The following is an 18,350-nucleotide window of genomic DNA, read 5'->3' on the forward strand; positions in this document are numbered from 1 at the left end:
CGGTTGGTGATGGTCAATGCAGATGCTGCTTCATCGTCGCTTGAGTTGGGCGACGAAGGAGTCACGGATCCACCTCCTGCAGACCTTCCGGTTGGAGCAAAGGAAGATGGTCCAACTCGACGCGAGGGATTGGGAGCGAACTAGGGAACCCACTTTTCATCACGCTCGACTACCATCTTCCTGCACATCGCAACAGCAGCAGAGCATCCGCCCCCCCCTCCCCCCCCCCCCACTCCACCGGAATGAAATTGTATGAGGTGGAAAAAAAGAACAAAAGAACACCCGTTATTACTATATAAAAAATGAAAACCACACCATGTACTCCGTTGTACCTGTTAATGGTCACTACACGTATCAGCTTGTACTCTGTGACCGTCGACCTTCCCAACGTTCAGCGTCTGGTATTAAAAAAAATAATTTCTCCTAAAAAACAAGAACCACATATCACACAAAGTTAACCACAACCACAGGTTATGTACAGGATACAAATAAAAAATGGCACGGAACCCACTCGGGCGCTACCAAAGTACAGACCAGAACCACACGTTATGTACAGTATACAAATAAAAAATGGCACGAAACCCACTTGGGCGCTACCATAGTATAGAGCGCCCAGGCTCTGCTAAACTTTCTCACCAGGGCGCAGGCTAAATACGCGGAAAGAAAAAAATGCAAATACAAGCATATACATTCATAATAAACAACGAAACACAAATCCCGATACATGATGAACGGACATGATAACTTCTACCGCGAGTGCCGGGACAAGAACGAAGTTTTCGCAGGATGCCAAGGAGGTTGCATGCCTGGCCATTCCTTGTCTAGTCCACCGTGATCTGAGTGTACGGAGCCTGAAATGCTCTTTTCAATCTTCCAGTCTCGGGTTGCTGCATTCTGGTGCGTGCTTAGGCCTCCTCCAACGGTTGAGACAATTGCTGCCTCATGCGGGAGGGAGAGAGAAACGACACAGTGCTTCACAGTTGGTTGGAATCCATGCGCCAGAGAGAAAGCTGCTCGAGAGTTGAGCAAGCTAAGCGCGCGGTGGCGCGACTGTCTTTCCATTTGAAAACTATTCATCGATTAAACAATTTAAGAGTTGGCTTATTCGACAGCCGTTGGAGGAGACCTTAGTGCTCGTGCGCTCGCTTCTTGGATGATGTGGCGACGTGTGGTGGTAGAAGTGGACCGTGAAACGTGGGTATGCGAGGAGACATCTATCTTTTTTTTCAAAAAAAATTTGGATAAAAAATCCGATAACCATCTATATTAAACAGTTGTAGAGATGTGAGTTGAGAAACCTGAGTTACTCAGTTCATTTAACTTTATACGTATAACAGATGGCATTTTTCCATACGGCATCCATACCTTTCACATTCCTGGTTCATTATAGTTTTTTTTTATTTTAATTTGTTTATAACTATATTAAGCGTATTTAGAAATGTGGAAATACGTAAAAGTGGACGAACGCTTTTGGGAGCCGAAGGCGGGTCTCCCGTGTCCGTAATCTATTTCTCAAGGCGACCTCTCAATTCCAGTAAAATCAGCAGATGCCGCCGCCGGAGAAGCAGGAGCGGCAGCTCGCCCGCCTCTGCGACCTCGTCGCCGCCTCCCTCCTCCCCCACCTCGTAAGCAAGCAAGCAGCCCGGTATACTGCAGCTGGTCGCCGCTCCACGCCTCTATCTGACTGACCTCCCGTCCCTTGCACCGCAGGAAGCCGAAACATCGCCGCCGCGGCACCTCACGCGGGAGGACGAGCGGCGCCTCCTCCTTGCGCTCTCCAGGGTAACCCCAGCCGTCCTGTTGTGTTAAATTGCGTTTCCGGGGGGCGGCGGCCTGATGGTTTATTCTGGCATCGTTTCAGGTAAACAAGGCGATTCGAGGATGGAACCAGGAAGAGGAGGAGGAGCAGCAACAGCAGCAGTGGTGTGAATTCGATCAGGTATTTCTTTGAATTCAATAGATGTGTTTTCGTTCGATTGTCAATCTTCTGTAATTCCTGTTAGTTTTACATGGCCGATGTAGTTATGATGTGTGATTTACATTGATAAATTTGTAAATTGTGTCTGCTCATGGTTTGTTGAACTATTACTGTATCTGTTTCACAAGTGGTACTGTAACCACTTCACTCTGTTGTGTAACGTTCTCATGGAACTGCTGGGATCTGACAGTCGACGAGTATTTTGACCAATCTGCAAAATTCATTGGTTTGGAATTGTGAGCACTACGGCAGTGCATGATGGCTTAGGCTTACAGAATGGAAAACAGTTTTTTACAAGAAATCAGTTAGCCCATGATTGACTTTGGTTTGATGAAATCATAATTCTGTTTGATTATTCCCTTCGGAGCAAATAATACGCCGAATCCAATTTCCATCTTAAATCCTATGTTTGATGCTTCTATAACCTTTCAATCTCAGTCCACGTGAGCTGGAGGTGTTGGGCAGATTCCATTTCTAAAGCAGTATGATTGAGTGAATCTAATTTCACAGTACTTTGTAGCTACTGACCGGAAAACTTGATTCAACAAACATCCATCTACAAGCAAATAATTTCTGCTAACTTGTTCGTCTACTCAAATGTTGTCTTTGTGCACACTCAGAACTGTGCACACTGTATGTTGATATGATGAGATATTCATGTTTTTGCTTTCATTTAGAAAATTGCTTCATGTTCTGGAGAAGGCCACAGTTGCTGTTTACCACCTGGACAGCAGCCATACGATGGATTTAGCTGCCTGGAAAATTCAGTCTCCATATTGGTAAAAAACCATATGCTGGTTTCCTTGCTTTGTGCACCCTGTTTTCATGAAATATCAGTTGGTAGGACCATCATATGGCCCTTCTCTCTTTTATGCCGTCCTACTTATGTAGGCATACAGAGATGTCTGCCTGTTAGTGAGCAACATCTGTTTTGAGTTTTGGCTTGAAGGTATGCAGCTTCTTTCTGTTAATATGTAATTATGTAATACCAGTAAAGTAATAAGGAAGCAAAGTGACCACCACCCTTGGCTAACTTGCTCAGCAATATGCAGGACATTGTGTTCTAGTACCTCATTCAAGGGGCATAATGTTCTGTTGTTTTTCAGAATTAGTCTCCATTGTACCTAACCGTTATTTACTACTTCAGTATTACATTCAAATCTGAGCCAGCATTAGACTATTTTCTTACATTTCATACCCTTTGGTTTGTTTTAGTCAATTTATTCCTTGATGTAGCAGTCGAGTATTAAATGCTATGATTGTGTTTGTTCGTAGTGCTTTTCATGCCACGCATGGATAGCTTGTGAGGCACTGTGTTAAGAGTTCCATTTCTATAGTGTTGTCCTGGTATAAGTGTTTTCTTTGGTGTTCTATATGAATCTTTCGCACTGCACATTTCAGTTATAATCATTAGCTAGCATTGTCTTATTTGAGTTGCATGTACATTTAGAGCACCAGCATGGCTAGTAGGTTACTGAAACTTTCATGTTATGCCATCCTTTTCAGGTTAGAGTCCTTGGTTTCTGCAGTGACTATGCTAAACACTCTGCTGGCAATATCCTGATTTCCATATCCAGTGCCCTAATTAAGTTTGTATGCTTCTCATATTTTCTTCTCTTCTTTTGGTGCACTCAGTTTAGACACCTGCTTATTCCATGCCTCCTGTTGTATTCCTAGGGATCTATTTGGATTCAGTTTATTGAGCTCATCTGGATAGCTATATACACAGCATCAAAATGTGTTCATAGGTGTTTGGATGCAACCCTGGCTGATGCAGCTCCAGCCAGGCAGTGCCGCGAGCTGCAGGTGTCCAAAATCGGACACCTGGGAGTGCTGCCTGGACCAAGCAAGCATTCCATCTCCCAAAGCAAACAGGCTCATAATGCTTTATCTTCTACAACTGACTCCAACAGCCACAAGATTACTTGTTCAAGCACCAGCATCACAAGCTTCGTGACAGTACTTGACCAGTGTGGTCTCAATATCAGTGGGCAAATAATGCCCAGTCTCTTTCAAGTGTTACATGCTATCTTAAAGTTCCTTAAACACAGTGACAGTGAATTGAAGGATAACTTCATTTGTCTATCTGTTCGTCATATTCAGAACATGCCTTGGGTTACTTTCCATCAATTACATACCGGAGAACTCGCAAACTGTGTTAAGGATAGCGGATTTGGCTTCTGTAATGATTCAATACAGTCCGGAATCCTGACAGGCAGTCTTCTCCAGCTACTCTGTTCGTTACTTGAGCAAAGTTACCTGGAAGGTACAGATGGACAAGATATGTATGTGAAACTCGTGGATATAGTTCCCAAGATAGCAGCTTCCTTACAGGAGCAACACGATGGCCCCCAAAGCATTTATCAGTACTTAAAGCACAAAATTCTGGTAAGTTCAGACATTCAGAGCTTTTCTGCATCACTTATTGCTAGTTACTCTGGTGTCTTGAACACTTGTTTCACTTTTTAATGCAGATGGTAATGATGCGGCTAAAGCCTTACATGCAGCAAGATTGCTCACGTATTGTTTGTTGTCTGAAATTACTTCGGCAGTACTTTCATGACCTTATTCATGAACCTATCTCGCAACATATTGCTAAACTAGATAGTTGTTTAGAAGGATCTCCTTTTTTGTTGAACATGGTAGGTTTAGTTGAGAATCAGGATAAGTCGACTCGGCACTTGCAAAGGCAAGCTATTTATTTGTTCCTTAGTTCTTGCATATGTTTGTCTTACAACAGAAATGATGGCACAGTTAAATGTTCATGCAAGAGGAATGATTGTTTCTTGGGCCACAAAGTGCAAGGCTGCAGTGATCACTGCAGTTGTGTTGGCTTATCAGAAATTTCAGACTGGTTTCAGAGGTGTTACTTAGACATGAGTTTTGATTCAAAATCATCAACAGATTTTGCCTTATCCTTTCTGGAATTGTATATGGAGGAGGTATGCATCTATGCCCCAATGATGATTTGCTAAAGAAATTTGTTATTGTTCTTGGGAAACACAAGTTAACTTTGGAGCCTTTTAATTTATTATCTTTCTTGGATTATTTAGATTCGCATCACTTGTATATTTCTACTTCAGTTTGTCTTCACTAGCCATTATACGTACGGCATCACTCAGTGAAACATCACGCCCAATCACCCTTGATGCTAGCTGCTAACTAACACAACCTATCTCCTCTATTCTCTCTATCTGTCAAACTGAGTTAGAAAATGCTGGAGACAGTTATCTGCTTTTTTCTCGCTATTTATCAAATATTAACTAGTTCATACTTCATTCCCTACTCTAAAGAAGGCCTGCCACTGGCTTTATGATTCTGAACAGTCTTGGTAATATGTTCAATGTTCATTCATATTTCAGGATGACATGCTATTCAGTATTCTCTTACAGCTTTTAGATGCTCCACTCATTTTCCAGCTTTTAGATGCTCCACTCATTTTCCTGAAAATGTAAGTAGAAAAATATTGTTTGTTACAGCTTTCCTGAAGATGCTTCTGTAAGTTGTGACCTTTTTTGCCCATACTTGCAGAGACAACATGAAAACTACTGAACTGATTGGTGCAAAACTGTTCTCAAGCATTTTTGACCCAATTCATGTTTTCCATCTATTGCTTTTGCTGGTGAGTCAATCCTCATCCATCTATTGCTTTTGTACAATGATTTCTGCAAGATAGCATCTTAACATTCAGTTCATGTTCATCTCATGGTACAAGTGAATAGTATGGGCCATTGATATAAAATAGTCCTGGGCAGGGGATACGATCCATGTGTATTTATTTACCTCTTGGGTTATGGTACCATAGCCCACAGGATAACGAGGAAGTTAATTAATTAGAGATGTAATCATGATCAAGAGGACCTGGATAAGATTCACATTTGTTATGGGACATACCAAACAAAATTCAGCACATTAGGACTCATTAGTTTGCTCAACCTATGGTTCATTTTTCTTCATTTAATTTGAATAATTTTTCAAATTAACTCTCCTATTTCACTTCATAATGCCTATTTGAGCATAATATTAATTTTTTCTTCACTAAAATTATTCTGCAGCTGCACTATGATCACATGGTACTAGTTGACTACCTCAAATCTAAATATGTTGGTGTGCATTGTGCTCAGTATCTCTTAAGGTTGGTAGCTATCTTACATTTTTTTTTCTTATCTTCAGACGGAACAAAGTGTCTTCTGAATTGTGAGTTTTGACCTATCTTACACACTTATACAACACAGGTGCCTACGCTTGGTTTCCCAGTCTTGGTATGCTTTTGTAGATGATTCTGTTTACTTGACAAAAATAGAAAAACTTGACTGTAAAAGGCAGAGGACCTCCAGGGATATAAATAGTGCCAGAGCCAGCTCAAGTAAAGAGTATAAGAATGGTTCTGGTTGTGATAAAGAAGCCAAGAATTCACAGAAGCTTTTCCTCGATGCTAAAGTATGTCTTTATTCATTAAAGAGAACAGTGGAAGATTTGCAAAAGAAGGGTTTGTTCCCTTACAATCCGATGCCTCTCCTTAGAAGGTTTGTTATATGGTCATGGCTTCTTCTTTTTTTTTCTGTTTGTGCTGTTTGATACCTTATTCTCCTGCTGCTTTTGCCTCTTCAATTCCTTTTGTCACATTAACTCAGTGGCATTTGCTAAACTAATAATTGAATTGTTACTTTTAGCCTTCCAACTCTCATTAGGACCTAATCTTGTTAATGGCATTCTTGCCTGCAGGCATTTTCTTGCACCATGATTAGTTGCTAGGACATAAGAGTCGTGTTCAAATTAGGTTTTGCTCATATGAATGATACATATGTCTTTCATTTGCAGCCTGGCCAGGTTTGAGCAGCTGTGTGAGCAGGGATGAAATTTGAGTTGCATGCAGTGAGGGCCTCTACTATTTTTAAGGTTGAAGAGTGGCCTTTTGGTAATAATCAGATAGTTCTTAAGTCATGATTTGGTTCGGTTCGATTTATATATTTGGTAAAGGGGAAGTGTAAATGCATCTTCCCATCCATGATCTGAAAATCTAGCACTTGGACATGGAGCATTTCAGAAATTGCTGAGGTACAATTTTTCATTACACATTAAGCAGCACCATAACTTGGTGGCACTTGCCTTCTTGCCGTTGTACATTAATCCTTTTGACTTGTGTCCTTACTTAGGTCGACGTGTGGACATGTTTTGGTCTATCTTTCAAGGTGCAGAATGATTTACGCAGAAAGATGGACACAAGAGAGATGCATGGTTGCATGAGGTAGAAGACCCATGACTTCAGGAGACCACAATTTTCTCACTGTGAAGTCTTAAAAATAGGCAAGTAAAAGGAGTGATACATCATAAGATCCACATGCTGTATGCACATTTGGATTGCTTAACTCTTGATTATTATAAATTTATAATTTATAAACTGAAGGGAAATGTTCTGAAGTCACCTGGATATAATGAGAGAATGAGCATGGTTTACCTGGGGGAAGCTGGTGGCGTATCATCTGAGGGGACTGGTAGCATATCATCTGGAGGAAGTTGGACAATTGCAGACCATGAAAGACATTATTTAGCGTATTACCTAATTGAAAATTGGAGATTCAGTGGGGTTGCACATATAGTGGAGCAAATCAACAGTCTAATATGCACAATCACTGGGCATACAACCACTGATATTATGATATCGTATACATTGCCTTTTCGCAACAACAAAAAAGCATTTGCCTGTACAAGTTCATAGATTTCCAATTTATGTTTGACAGGCTTTTCAAGACATTGTTTCACCCTATGCAAGACAGATTGTTCCCCCAAAACAGGGGGCAATCTTATGGGCATCTCCTACATGCTTGCATTATCTAACTGTCTGCAACATTAAGTAAACAAATATCTGAATAGTTATTTGAATAATGAGATTTGTGGCTCTTTGACTAATGGCAATATGAGGTTTCGTATTGTTTGTTCCAAGGCTGCAATACCAGCAAGATGGTTTGCTGGAGATGCCTTTATTTGACACAAGCTGATATTTGTTGTTGGCTTCAACAAGAAGCTGCCAGTCAAGTTGCGCCATGTCCAAGTGTTTATCCTTGTGTATGTAATCTGGGTAGGTGGTTCTGATGATTGTGCAAGTACTGATTCGGATGTGTGTGTATATAGGCTACCATTGCAACCTTAACCTTGCAATGGACTGGCGGCTGGAGGATTAAAAAATAAAAAATGTTTGAACAAAGGGAGGAGGCAGCTAGCCAGGTGATGAAGGACGAAGCGAGCCAGGGACATGTGCATGGCCGTCATCCGCCGCACTGTGCATGGCTTACGGCGTAATCCAGAACGGAAAATGTATCCCCTTCTGCAGAGGATTGTTGATGCGTTGCGCTTGACTTTCGGAGGCGAAAAATGAAACGAATTTCTATGCCTGTTATGTCCAGGACTCCAGGGTACTCTATCTTCATTCTGACCAAGAAATTAGGGGATGTCCTGTGTTAGTTTCATACTTTCATATTAAGTTGGAGTGGTTCTGCACCTGGACCGCAACATCAACGGCGCCCGTCAGCGTGTAATGATTGACTGGCTTGAATAGCTTCTCAAGTAATTAAACTTGTGGAGTTCAAATAAATCAGATTGTTGATCAGTACAACGATGAAGGAATCCAGTGGATCATGGAAAAACTGCAACGCTTGCATCAGCAGATGTTGGCAAGATTAGGATAATTGTGCCCTTTAGTAACCCTACTAGATAGATCGATGGCAAACATACCGTCTTTTTTCTTTAAGGAGAGGAAAGATGAAAGATTATTTAAGACATGAAGGGAGAGGTGCTACACTGCTACTCCCTCCGTTCCAAATTTTAAGTCATTCCAACTTTCTTGGTAGTCAAATTTATTTTTGATGGAGAATTAAATTTATTTTTTAAAAAAACACTTTCAAATTTCTGAATTAGACTATTTGATGGTGTTAAATTTCATAAAGACTTCCCCTTTGACTCACAATAAGTGTATATACAGACATCTTTATATATACATTAGAATTTCATAAATATATACATATACAATAAAAAATAAAAAACCAGAGTTACTAGAATAGAACTCTGCAATTGTTGTGTGTGTGTACACACACACACACACACACACAGCACGCTGCCAATGTCATCTCATGTGCAAGTAGTGAACAACATGAGAACAACTTATTATATGGATCTGATTGCAGCCCTCAGATCATCAATAATCGCGGTAAATCCCAATGAAGCAGTTCTCATTTGAACTGCAAGTTGCTTGCAAATGTGACGCCGAACGTCCACCCAGGCGGCACCACGTTGGTGAACTCGAGGGTTTGCCCATCCGTGATGGTCACCCTGAACGAGAGCCTCTTCCCGTTGAGGTACGCCAGGGAGTGCCAGTTGGCGCCCCAGTTCCGCGCCATCGGCTGCCACTCGCCGTCGTCGGAGCTCCTGACGTCCATGGACCTGATGGAGCCCGCCGCCGCGACGTTGGTGACGAGCACCAGGTTGAAGTAGTCGTGGCCGTTGATGGTGAACCTGACCCCGCCCCTCCTCGCGCAGGGCACCCGCTGGTAGACGACGGGGATGATGCCGGCGCGGGTGTCGGCGCCGATCTTCTCCCACGCCGGCTGCGCCATGTCGAAGTGCGGCCGCGCCGCGTTGCACCACCCGCCGTCGGGGAGCTCCCAGTTGGGCGGGCAGAAGTTGGTGGCGGTGACGGTCACCGTCACGCCCGGCCGGCACCACGTCGGGTCCGCCTTGCGGTCGCACGCGATCTTGTAGCACTGCCCGCAGGAGGCGCCGTCCTGGAAGAGCACCGTGCTCAGCGCCGCCGTGCGCGACCCGTAGCCCTGCGAGTAGAGGTTGCCGTACCCGCACGCGCCACCTGCATGCGCGCGATGGCCATCAGCGATCTGCAGAAATGTAGAATCGAAAGCTAGATGAAGCTAGCAGAATCGGGCTAGGTAGTTACCCATGGTCCCGGAGGCATCCGCTCCGCCGTAGAACGTGGCGTGCCCCCTCTGCCACACGGCCGGCGGCGGCGCCGGCGCCGGAGACGACGACGAGCTGCTGGTCGTGACGTTGTCCGCGGCGACTGCCAGCGCCCAGCCGAGTGCGAGCAGCGCGACTGCGAAGGCTCTAGCTGCTGCTGCCATTCCAGCAGTCGATCGATTTGCAAGCTATAGCAGGGGGCGTCCTAAATTTGCAGGAGGTGATGGATCCAAAGCCTGACCGATCTGAAAATGTTTGCTTTGAATGATACTGCTAGAGCGTCTAGCTAGATCTCTCCGTGTGTGGTTCTGATGATTGCGGGGTGAATTGGACGCATATATAGGCTACCATTCCTGGGGTTTCTTTGCCTTGCGATCGATATGATTGGCGGCTGGGGGATTAATTAGTTTTATGAACAAAGGGAATCTGGAGAGGCATGCATCTAGCTGAAGGAAGCGGTCGAGCACATGTGCACGGCCGTCATCCGCCGCTCGCGCCACGCATGGCTTAAGGGGTAATCCAAACAGCAAAGACGTATGTACCCGCAGACACGCTTATTCCGTCGATCTTTGCTTTGCTTCGTAATTCCAAGCAAACTCACGGAACTCCCTAGTTCAATAAACTGATCAGGATGTCGTGTGTTCCTTGGCTCGTACGACTGATCCTGCACCTGGACAGCAACATCAACATCTCAGGAAGCTTAGAGTTACAACTAATTAAGCCAGCTGATCGAAATGACGTTTTTCTTTTTTGACATTGGATGCATGGTGCTATGCTCGCTCACAGAACTTTGAGCTTACCAACCTGTCATGTCCTACACATAGAACGAGTTTTGCCCTCGCGCACAGCGCACGGCAGGTAAATGGCTCGTGCTGACCAATCGAAGATCAAATTTGTAAAGCGGCCATTTTATATTATTGTCTTTGATCAATATCACACATCGAATGATCATTTGTAAAATTTTATTCAAGTTACTAATTGAAGTGCTTGATTCATGTGCTTTTGAAAAGGGTTGAAGGATTTTAGACTGGTTAAAATTGACCAAGTTAGGCCAATGATTGATTCCTGTCACAAGTGTCAAGGCGTAGCATAGTGTGGCCGGCAGACCTAGAGATAGATTAGAGTTTGGGCGATCTCTTTCCACGTTCAGCACACAGCTAGAGAACTGCACATTATTGGTCAAACCCCCTGGTTAGTACCGGTTGGGTGCCCGGTACCTCTTGGTCAGTACTAAATGGCCGCACCACTTTAGTACCAAACCAAAACACTAACTGGTACTAAATTGTGACATTTAGTACTAGTCGGTGTCTTGGTCTGGTATTAAAATAGCTCACGAGACTTTTAAATTTGGACCCAATACTAAAATAGCTCCTGAGCTTCATTATTACTAGTTTTAAATGTGACCGGTACTAATGTCCACCGAGGAATGCCCTGTTTTCAGGTAGTGGCACGAGTGCCCTTCAACCACAGCGGGTCAAGTTTGAACGCCTAGCTGCCATTGTAACAGCGGCAACAGGTCTAGCCAGGGCGCCTGCGCATGCCCAGGATCGTCGGGCCCTAGGTCCGCCATGTTGCACAGGTTCTCCTAATAGGCTTTGCTTGTTTTAGGCATTAGTGGAGATGTACATGCCTGGCACTTTTATAATTTTTCTTTTATATATCAAGCAACGATGTCATTTATTTTCGTTCAAAAAATGATACACGTCTTTCTTTTCCTCCATAAATAATGATATCAATTATTCTTCCACAAATAATGATATTAATTATTATCCTTCCAAAACAAATAATGATATGAATTATGAGTGAATGTGCGTGCAAAGGAAAGTAAAGTGCGTGCTAAAGAAAAGTAATACGCAGGTACAAAAAGTGGGTATAAGAAATTGCTAGTGTAAAAAATATTAGGATTTTGATGGAAAATATTGACGAAACCAATCTCCTCCTTTTCGTTGGGGGCATCCGTGAGAGGTACGGTGGGCTTATCTTGGTGAGAAAAGGGTTTCAGTTGTTTCAATTTTTTATTTTAGACAATCAGAATTATTCTTCTCTATTAGAAGTAGAAGGTGCTCTAGTGCAATCCTCACCGACAGAAAAAGATTGCACTCGGGTTGATAATAATATGAGTGTCATTTCAGTAGTCCGAACTAAGGAATCTGTTAGGAATATCCGAACTAAGGAATCTGTTAGGAATATTTTAAAATGGATATTACTCTCTCTTTGAGAAGGAATTGTTGTATGAAAACAAGTGACGTAGTTTGAAAAGGAACTGATCGGAAAGGTCAAATCGGAACTGCTAGTGTAAGAAACTTTTCACTAGCATAACTTGGGCTCGTAGAATATGAGACTCTTGGGACAATCTAATTGATTGTAGGGATAGATACGCTGAATATGGCTGGGGATTTTCCTATACGTATTGGAATATCATTTTTCTCTCAGTTCACAGCTCTCTTGGGGCAGGTCCAACGCGGGCTGTCAAACTCAAAACCAACAATAAGCCATATAGCCTTTTTTAATAAAAAAAGAAAAGAAAAATGCCTCCTGCTGATCTCCTTCCTCTCAACTTTTTTTTTGAGAAATCCTTCCTCTCAACTTGTGAAAGGAAATGCTGCCAGACTTCATGCTGACATGGAGGATGGGCTAACAGCCAGCGCTTCGTGGTGGGCCTGGCCGGCCCATGGACGGCAATGTAGCGAAGAGTTAAACTGGAAGCGCCTGATAAAACTTGACAAGTTTCCAACGGTACATATGGCCCTCCCAAAAAAAAAAAACCCGTACATCTTGAAAAACGGTAACATTCATTGGCACAAAGGTAATGAATTCATGAACACAGATATTTACATTCAGACTTTCAGAATGAATTAAAATAGAACCGGCGTTCAATCTTGTCTATATACATGTAGTGCGTCAGTCGGATCATATATATTATACTCAGCTAGCACGATGAGCTGTAGACCAATTCAACAACGGATGACTCTGCAGGTTGTTGTTGCCGCAAATGCGATGAATTGAATTCTAGGGAGAGGGAGAGAGGGCGTCCAGCGATCGCAGTGCTGATCATTCAGGGCTTGAACTGCAAATAAATTGCTTGCGAATGTCAAGCCGAAGGTCCATCCGGCCGGCACCACGTTTGTGAACTTGAGAGTTTGGGCATCGGGTGATGGTACTCCTGGGATTGGACTGACATCCAACATCGAAATAGAGGAATCCAATCGAAATTCAACTAAAATAAGTATCCATCCAACTCAATCCTAATAATTAATCTCCAACATCCAATCCAACTCAACCCAACTCCACTTAATCCAAATCCATCTTGTATAATCCGATATTCAAGCAAGCATGTGGGTCCGTCAAACTTCAGTCTTCAGACGGTGTGACGGGATGAGGCCGGCCCAACTACTCAAAGGCCCAAAAAACAAATCGTTATCTTCTTCCTCAGTTTATCCAGAGAGTTCGGATGGACGAAGCACAGTTCCGTCCTCCATGGCGCAGCACATCGCATGTGACTCTGGGCCCGGGGGCGGGCACAACGGATGCCCGGCCGTTTGTGTGTGTGGATGTATGTGTACTTGGATGTGCTGATGAACTAAGAGCTGCCGATGGCTGTTGGATGGATGCATGTATATATATGTAGCCTTCGCTTCGCCGTAATCACGACCGCTTTGCATTGGTAACTTGAGGATTGAATAAAATAAAATAAATAAACAGGTCGAAGCCGTGGAATAACGGAGAAGCTTAGGCGCGCGGCCGGGGAGGGCAGAAGGCCGGCCGGCGCAGGCGCTGGCGTGCGCATGCGCACGGCGGCCGTGCCATGCATGGATATATTACGGTACGTGCAGTACGCAAGATAGTAGAAATGCACCCGCGCGCGCAGACACGCACAAGCCACACTTGCATTCTAATCGTCTGGGTCGGCGGATCTCAATCCGCTTGCTGTTGATGACCAGCTCCCAGTGAGAACCGGGTATATCTTGATTTGACTTTTAGAACTCGATAAAATATCCATACAAATCCTTAAAAAATCCCTTGGACAAGTGTAACTGCTGTTTATGGGCAGGAGTGCCGGCCCATAGTCAGGCCCCGAGAATGTCATTAAAAAATATCGTGCCTTGATGTCGTTCTCGTTTTCTATGATCTTGTGATTTAGTTTTGCGTTCTTCAGTTATCTCTCCCACGCTACAGAACTAACATCGATATTAGAAGAATCGATATTAGAAGATGTTCTATTGTACACACTACACAACCCTAGAATAACGATTGACTGTTAAATAGAAGATAATAATTGACTATAAACTTGTTCTCGCTAAGTAAGGCAAACCAATTCCTCAATTTGATTTTCTTAGTGAAACTTTTCTAGGAATTTTATAAGAATGTATTTTGGTCCCCAATCAAATTTTTGTGGTATTCAAGAAAATTTGGATATTTTATTTTCAAAAAGAATAAAGTGATTTAGAAAACTAAAGTGCAAAATATATGTTTATTTGTAATTGAAAGAATTTTTTTTACAATACATGCATATTATTTTTGAGGTAATTCCGATAAATAGGTAGAAATACATTTAGATTATAAAAAAGGTTTATTATTGCATAAAAATCATAAGTAAATTATTTTTATGAACAGGCGTACTAAGTCAAGATAATATTAATTTTTCATGCAAAATGATGTGGGGAAAATTATAATTAATAATTAAATTAGGATTTTTAAAAATTTAAGAAACAATAAAGTAACTAAGAAAGTCTAGGTCACATTTACCGACTGATGGTTCAACGTAGCAAATATAATCACCGAATAACCGTTAAACGGTAAACACAGATATCTTTACCGACTGATGGCTCATCTGCAAAACAAGAATCACCGACTGACTGGAAGTCAGCAAGATTTACCAATAGATGGTTCATCAGCAATGCTGCATCTTTACCGAGTGATATCCGTCGCTAATTTGGTGTTGTCGTGTAGTGAAAGGAACAAATGCATGAACAGCAAGCCTAAACAATTCTGACACCTAGAATCGCAGCAAAAGTTCAATCTCATAAAAAGTCATTGAAACATTTCATCCTTAGAAATTAATGAGCTACTATAAACCATGCTTAAAAGTACTTTCGTTTGCAAAGATCATCGATTTTCCTAGTGAGGCTGTGTTTAGTTCGCGAAAAAGTTTGGGCTTTGATACTGTAGCACATTTCGTTATTATTTAACAATTAATGTCCAATTATGGACTAATTAAACTTAAAAGATTCATCTCATATGAAACGATTATACTGTATAATTAGTTATTTTTTCAACTGTATTTAATGCTCTATGCATGTGTCCAAAGATTCGATACGATGGGCACCGAAGGAAATTTTTGGGGACCTAAAGAGGTCATGAGTTCGGTATCGTTTCACTTGTTTTCTTATCACCTGAACCTAGGATAAATCTCCATTCACCACATTTTACAGGTCGATTCATCACACATGTAGTGAAACAATGGAACCCCCATCTCTAACGGGACCTTATTTTCACTACCATGCTAGGAAGACGAACCATTATAGGTACTGCTAACTGTCTCTTATCTCTTTCTGATTCATGTTTGTTGGTATGTTTCTTAGTGTACATTAAGTCTTTGAGCCTTGAGGTGCTCTCATACATACTCAACCAATTAATATATACTATACTTTGAGTACATATACTAAGGGGCCAAGAATCGGCGCAACGCCGTGAGTTCTGGCCCCACGGGGGCCCACACAGCACTATTCACAGCGGGCATATGTACTGTTCACAAGTGGCCCCACATGCACTATTTTAGATGGTTCACAAGTGGGCCACACACGTCACTGTTCAGTACTGTTCGTGAGGGTTTTTTTACCCTTTCCAGTATAAATCTACCTTCTGTTTTTTTAAAGAAAAAACTTCCCAATATTTGCTTTCTAATATTTAAAACACCTGTTATCTAATATACACTTGAGACTTCCTAATATTTATAGCACCAGTTATCTAATATACACTTGAGACTAAAGTTCTAACAACATTTATTTATATGAACGATCCAGCATATAAAGGGGTAGCCTATGTGTTAATTTTACATCAATTGAGAATTTTAGATCGTTAAAAATATTTACCATCTAACTAACTGATTGTACTAAACCAAACTTAAAAAAATTATATCATAGTATCTTATCTGTACTATACGATCTCATAAGTCCATGATATCCATAAAAGACAATAATACCTATCGTTACACACTACAAGTCTATTGTAAAATAAAAAATATACATTTTTATAAAAAAATTAATTTCGTATTTCACCGTAATATATTTTTTATGTAATTTAAAACACCATATGATCCTCTTTCGAGAACAGTAAAAAAAATATTACTTCGAGTTAGCAATTTCCTATATGGGCGCGCATAGCGCGCCTACCAAACTAGTTGAGTACCTATACTAAAGTGCCAAGAATTGGCGCGCTCTCAGGGGCCCTGCTACTGTTTGCGGGCCCACGGGGGGCACGTGCACTGTTCACGCGGGTCCCACACTATTCACGTGGGCCCGCGTACTATTCAGGCGGGACCCATGTGGGACCCACGTACTATTCAGGCGGGACCCGCGCGGGACCCATGTACTATTCAGGCGGGACCCACGTGGGGCCCACGATTCTATTAAGTTAGTTTTTTTATCTTAAAAAATATTTTCCTTCCATTATTTGACAATACAAAATATATTTAACTACTTCCTACATACAAAAAATAATAACTAAATTTTGTATACTACATTTACATGTGGTAGTTGTACTACTTATTGGGCTTCGATTTCCCTCCGAAAACCCACAAAATATAATTAAACTGTTCATTCATTTCTAATCTAACTTTTTTTCCTACTAAAGTAATTAAACTATACCTACTGACACCAAAAAAAAATATTCCTAAGGAAAAATTACTTGTACCTCTATACTACAATGCTTAAGATTTGCGCGCTCTCAGACACAAAACTACTATGCCCGCTTTACTGTAATTTTTATATCTAACTCAATACATCGATACGATATTGCTTCGAACATAGTAACGGATAATATCTTTCTATTAATATTTTAGATCCACGTTTTTGGTACAGGCGCGCTACGCGCGCCAACCTGACTAGTTGAGTACTATACTAACGCCCCAGGAATTGGCGCGCGCTCATGCGTCGCGGCCCCACGTGGGCCCGGGGGTACTGTTCATCATTTAAAAAATAATAAAAAGTACTGTTCATGTGGGGCCGGGGTACTGTTCATAATAAAAATGTACTATTCATGTGGGCCCCAACAGGTACTGTTCGTGATAAAAAAATATAATTCGAAATTAAAAATAAAAAAATTAAAAAGTGGCCCCATGTGTTTAAATGTTTAGTTTTTTATGAAAAAAAATTATATACTACATTTACCTCTATAATATATTGGATTTCATTTTCACTTTGTGAACTCGCAAAATATAATTGAATCATACATTCATTTCTAACCCTATCATTTTTTCTACCAAAATTAATAATTAGTGTAAGCTAATCCATCAATTATATCTACTAATATACACAAAATAAATTCTTCTATGTACTATTTATACAGGGATGGGCCCTGTGTGTTATTTAGGTGTTACCCACATAATATTCAATTGGAATCCACCCACAAAATATATTTAATTATTTATTTACATGAAAACAATAACCATATTTCATACACTACGTCTACACGTGCTAGCCCCTACTACTTATTGGATTTTAATTCCACTTCATAAACTCGCAAAATATAATTATATGACAATCTATCAACTATACCTATCACACTTCATTCAATACATCAACACGTTGCCAAAATATATCAGCACGATATTGCTTTAACTGTAATATACGATAATATATTTTTATTATTATTTTACATCAAATCTTTTGCTACAGGCGCGCAAAGCGCGCCAACCTGCCTAGTACTATACTAAAGCTCCAAGAATCGGAGCGTTTCCGTGAATCGTGGCCCCACGTGGGACCCACGCACTGTTTATGCGGGTCCCACATACTATTTAGGCGGGACCCACGTGGGGCCCACGCGCTATTCAGGCGGGACCCACGTGGGGCCCACGCGCTATTCAGGCGGGACCCACGTGGGGCCCACGATTCTATTAAGCGAGCATTTTTATCTTAAAAAAATTATTTTCCTTCCATTATTTGACAATACAAAATATATTTAACTACTTCTTACATATAATAAATAATAACTAAACTTTGTATACTACATTCACACGTGGTAGTTCTACTGCTTTTTGGTTTTGGGTTTCCCTCCGTAAACTCACAAAATATACTTGAACTGTTCATTCATTTCTAATCTTTTTTTCCTACTAAAGTAATCAAACTATACCTACTGACACAAAAAAAAATTCCTAAGGAAAAATTGTCTGTACCTCTATACTAAAATG

The 18,350-nt window shown here is 41.5% G+C and overlaps 2 protein-coding genes across 2 annotated transcripts; one reads left to right on the top strand and one right to left on the bottom strand.

Moving 5' to 3' along the window:
• The first annotated feature begins 1,476 nt into the window (after positions 1 to 1,476).
• On the top strand, positions 1,477 to 7,908 carry LOC120697117. Its single transcript, XM_039980252.1, has 13 exons — positions 1,477 to 1,625; positions 1,711 to 1,782; positions 1,862 to 1,939; positions 2,656 to 2,757; positions 3,485 to 3,571; positions 3,656 to 4,366; positions 4,453 to 4,920; positions 5,341 to 5,429; positions 5,510 to 5,600; positions 6,034 to 6,113; positions 6,214 to 6,504; positions 6,800 to 7,036; positions 7,135 to 7,908. The coding sequence occupies exons 1-12, from the start codon at positions 1,548 to 1,550 to the stop codon at positions 6,834 to 6,836; spliced, it is 2,184 nt and encodes a 727-aa protein (XP_039836186.1). The 5' UTR covers positions 1,477 to 1,547; the 3' UTR covers positions 6,837 to 7,036; positions 7,135 to 7,908.
• A 1,178-nt stretch (positions 7,909 to 9,086) lies between these two features.
• On the bottom strand, positions 9,087 to 10,485 carry LOC120697129 (expansin-A23-like). The gene is made up of 2 exons (XM_039980260.1): positions 9,924 to 10,485; positions 9,087 to 9,836 (listed from the first exon to the last, which is right to left on the bottom strand). The coding sequence occupies exons 1-2, from the start codon at positions 10,105 to 10,107 to the stop codon at positions 9,205 to 9,207; spliced, it is 816 nt and encodes a 271-aa protein (XP_039836194.1). The 5' UTR covers positions 10,108 to 10,485; the 3' UTR covers positions 9,087 to 9,204.
• Between the last annotated feature and the right edge of the window lie 7,865 nt (positions 10,486 to 18,350).

The sequence above is a fragment of the Panicum virgatum genome, chromosome 1K, assembly GCF_016808335.1.
Source record: "Panicum virgatum strain AP13 chromosome 1K, P.virgatum_v5, whole genome shotgun sequence".
In the NCBI taxonomy this organism is placed as follows: domain Eukaryota; kingdom Viridiplantae; phylum Streptophyta; class Magnoliopsida; order Poales; family Poaceae; genus Panicum; species Panicum virgatum.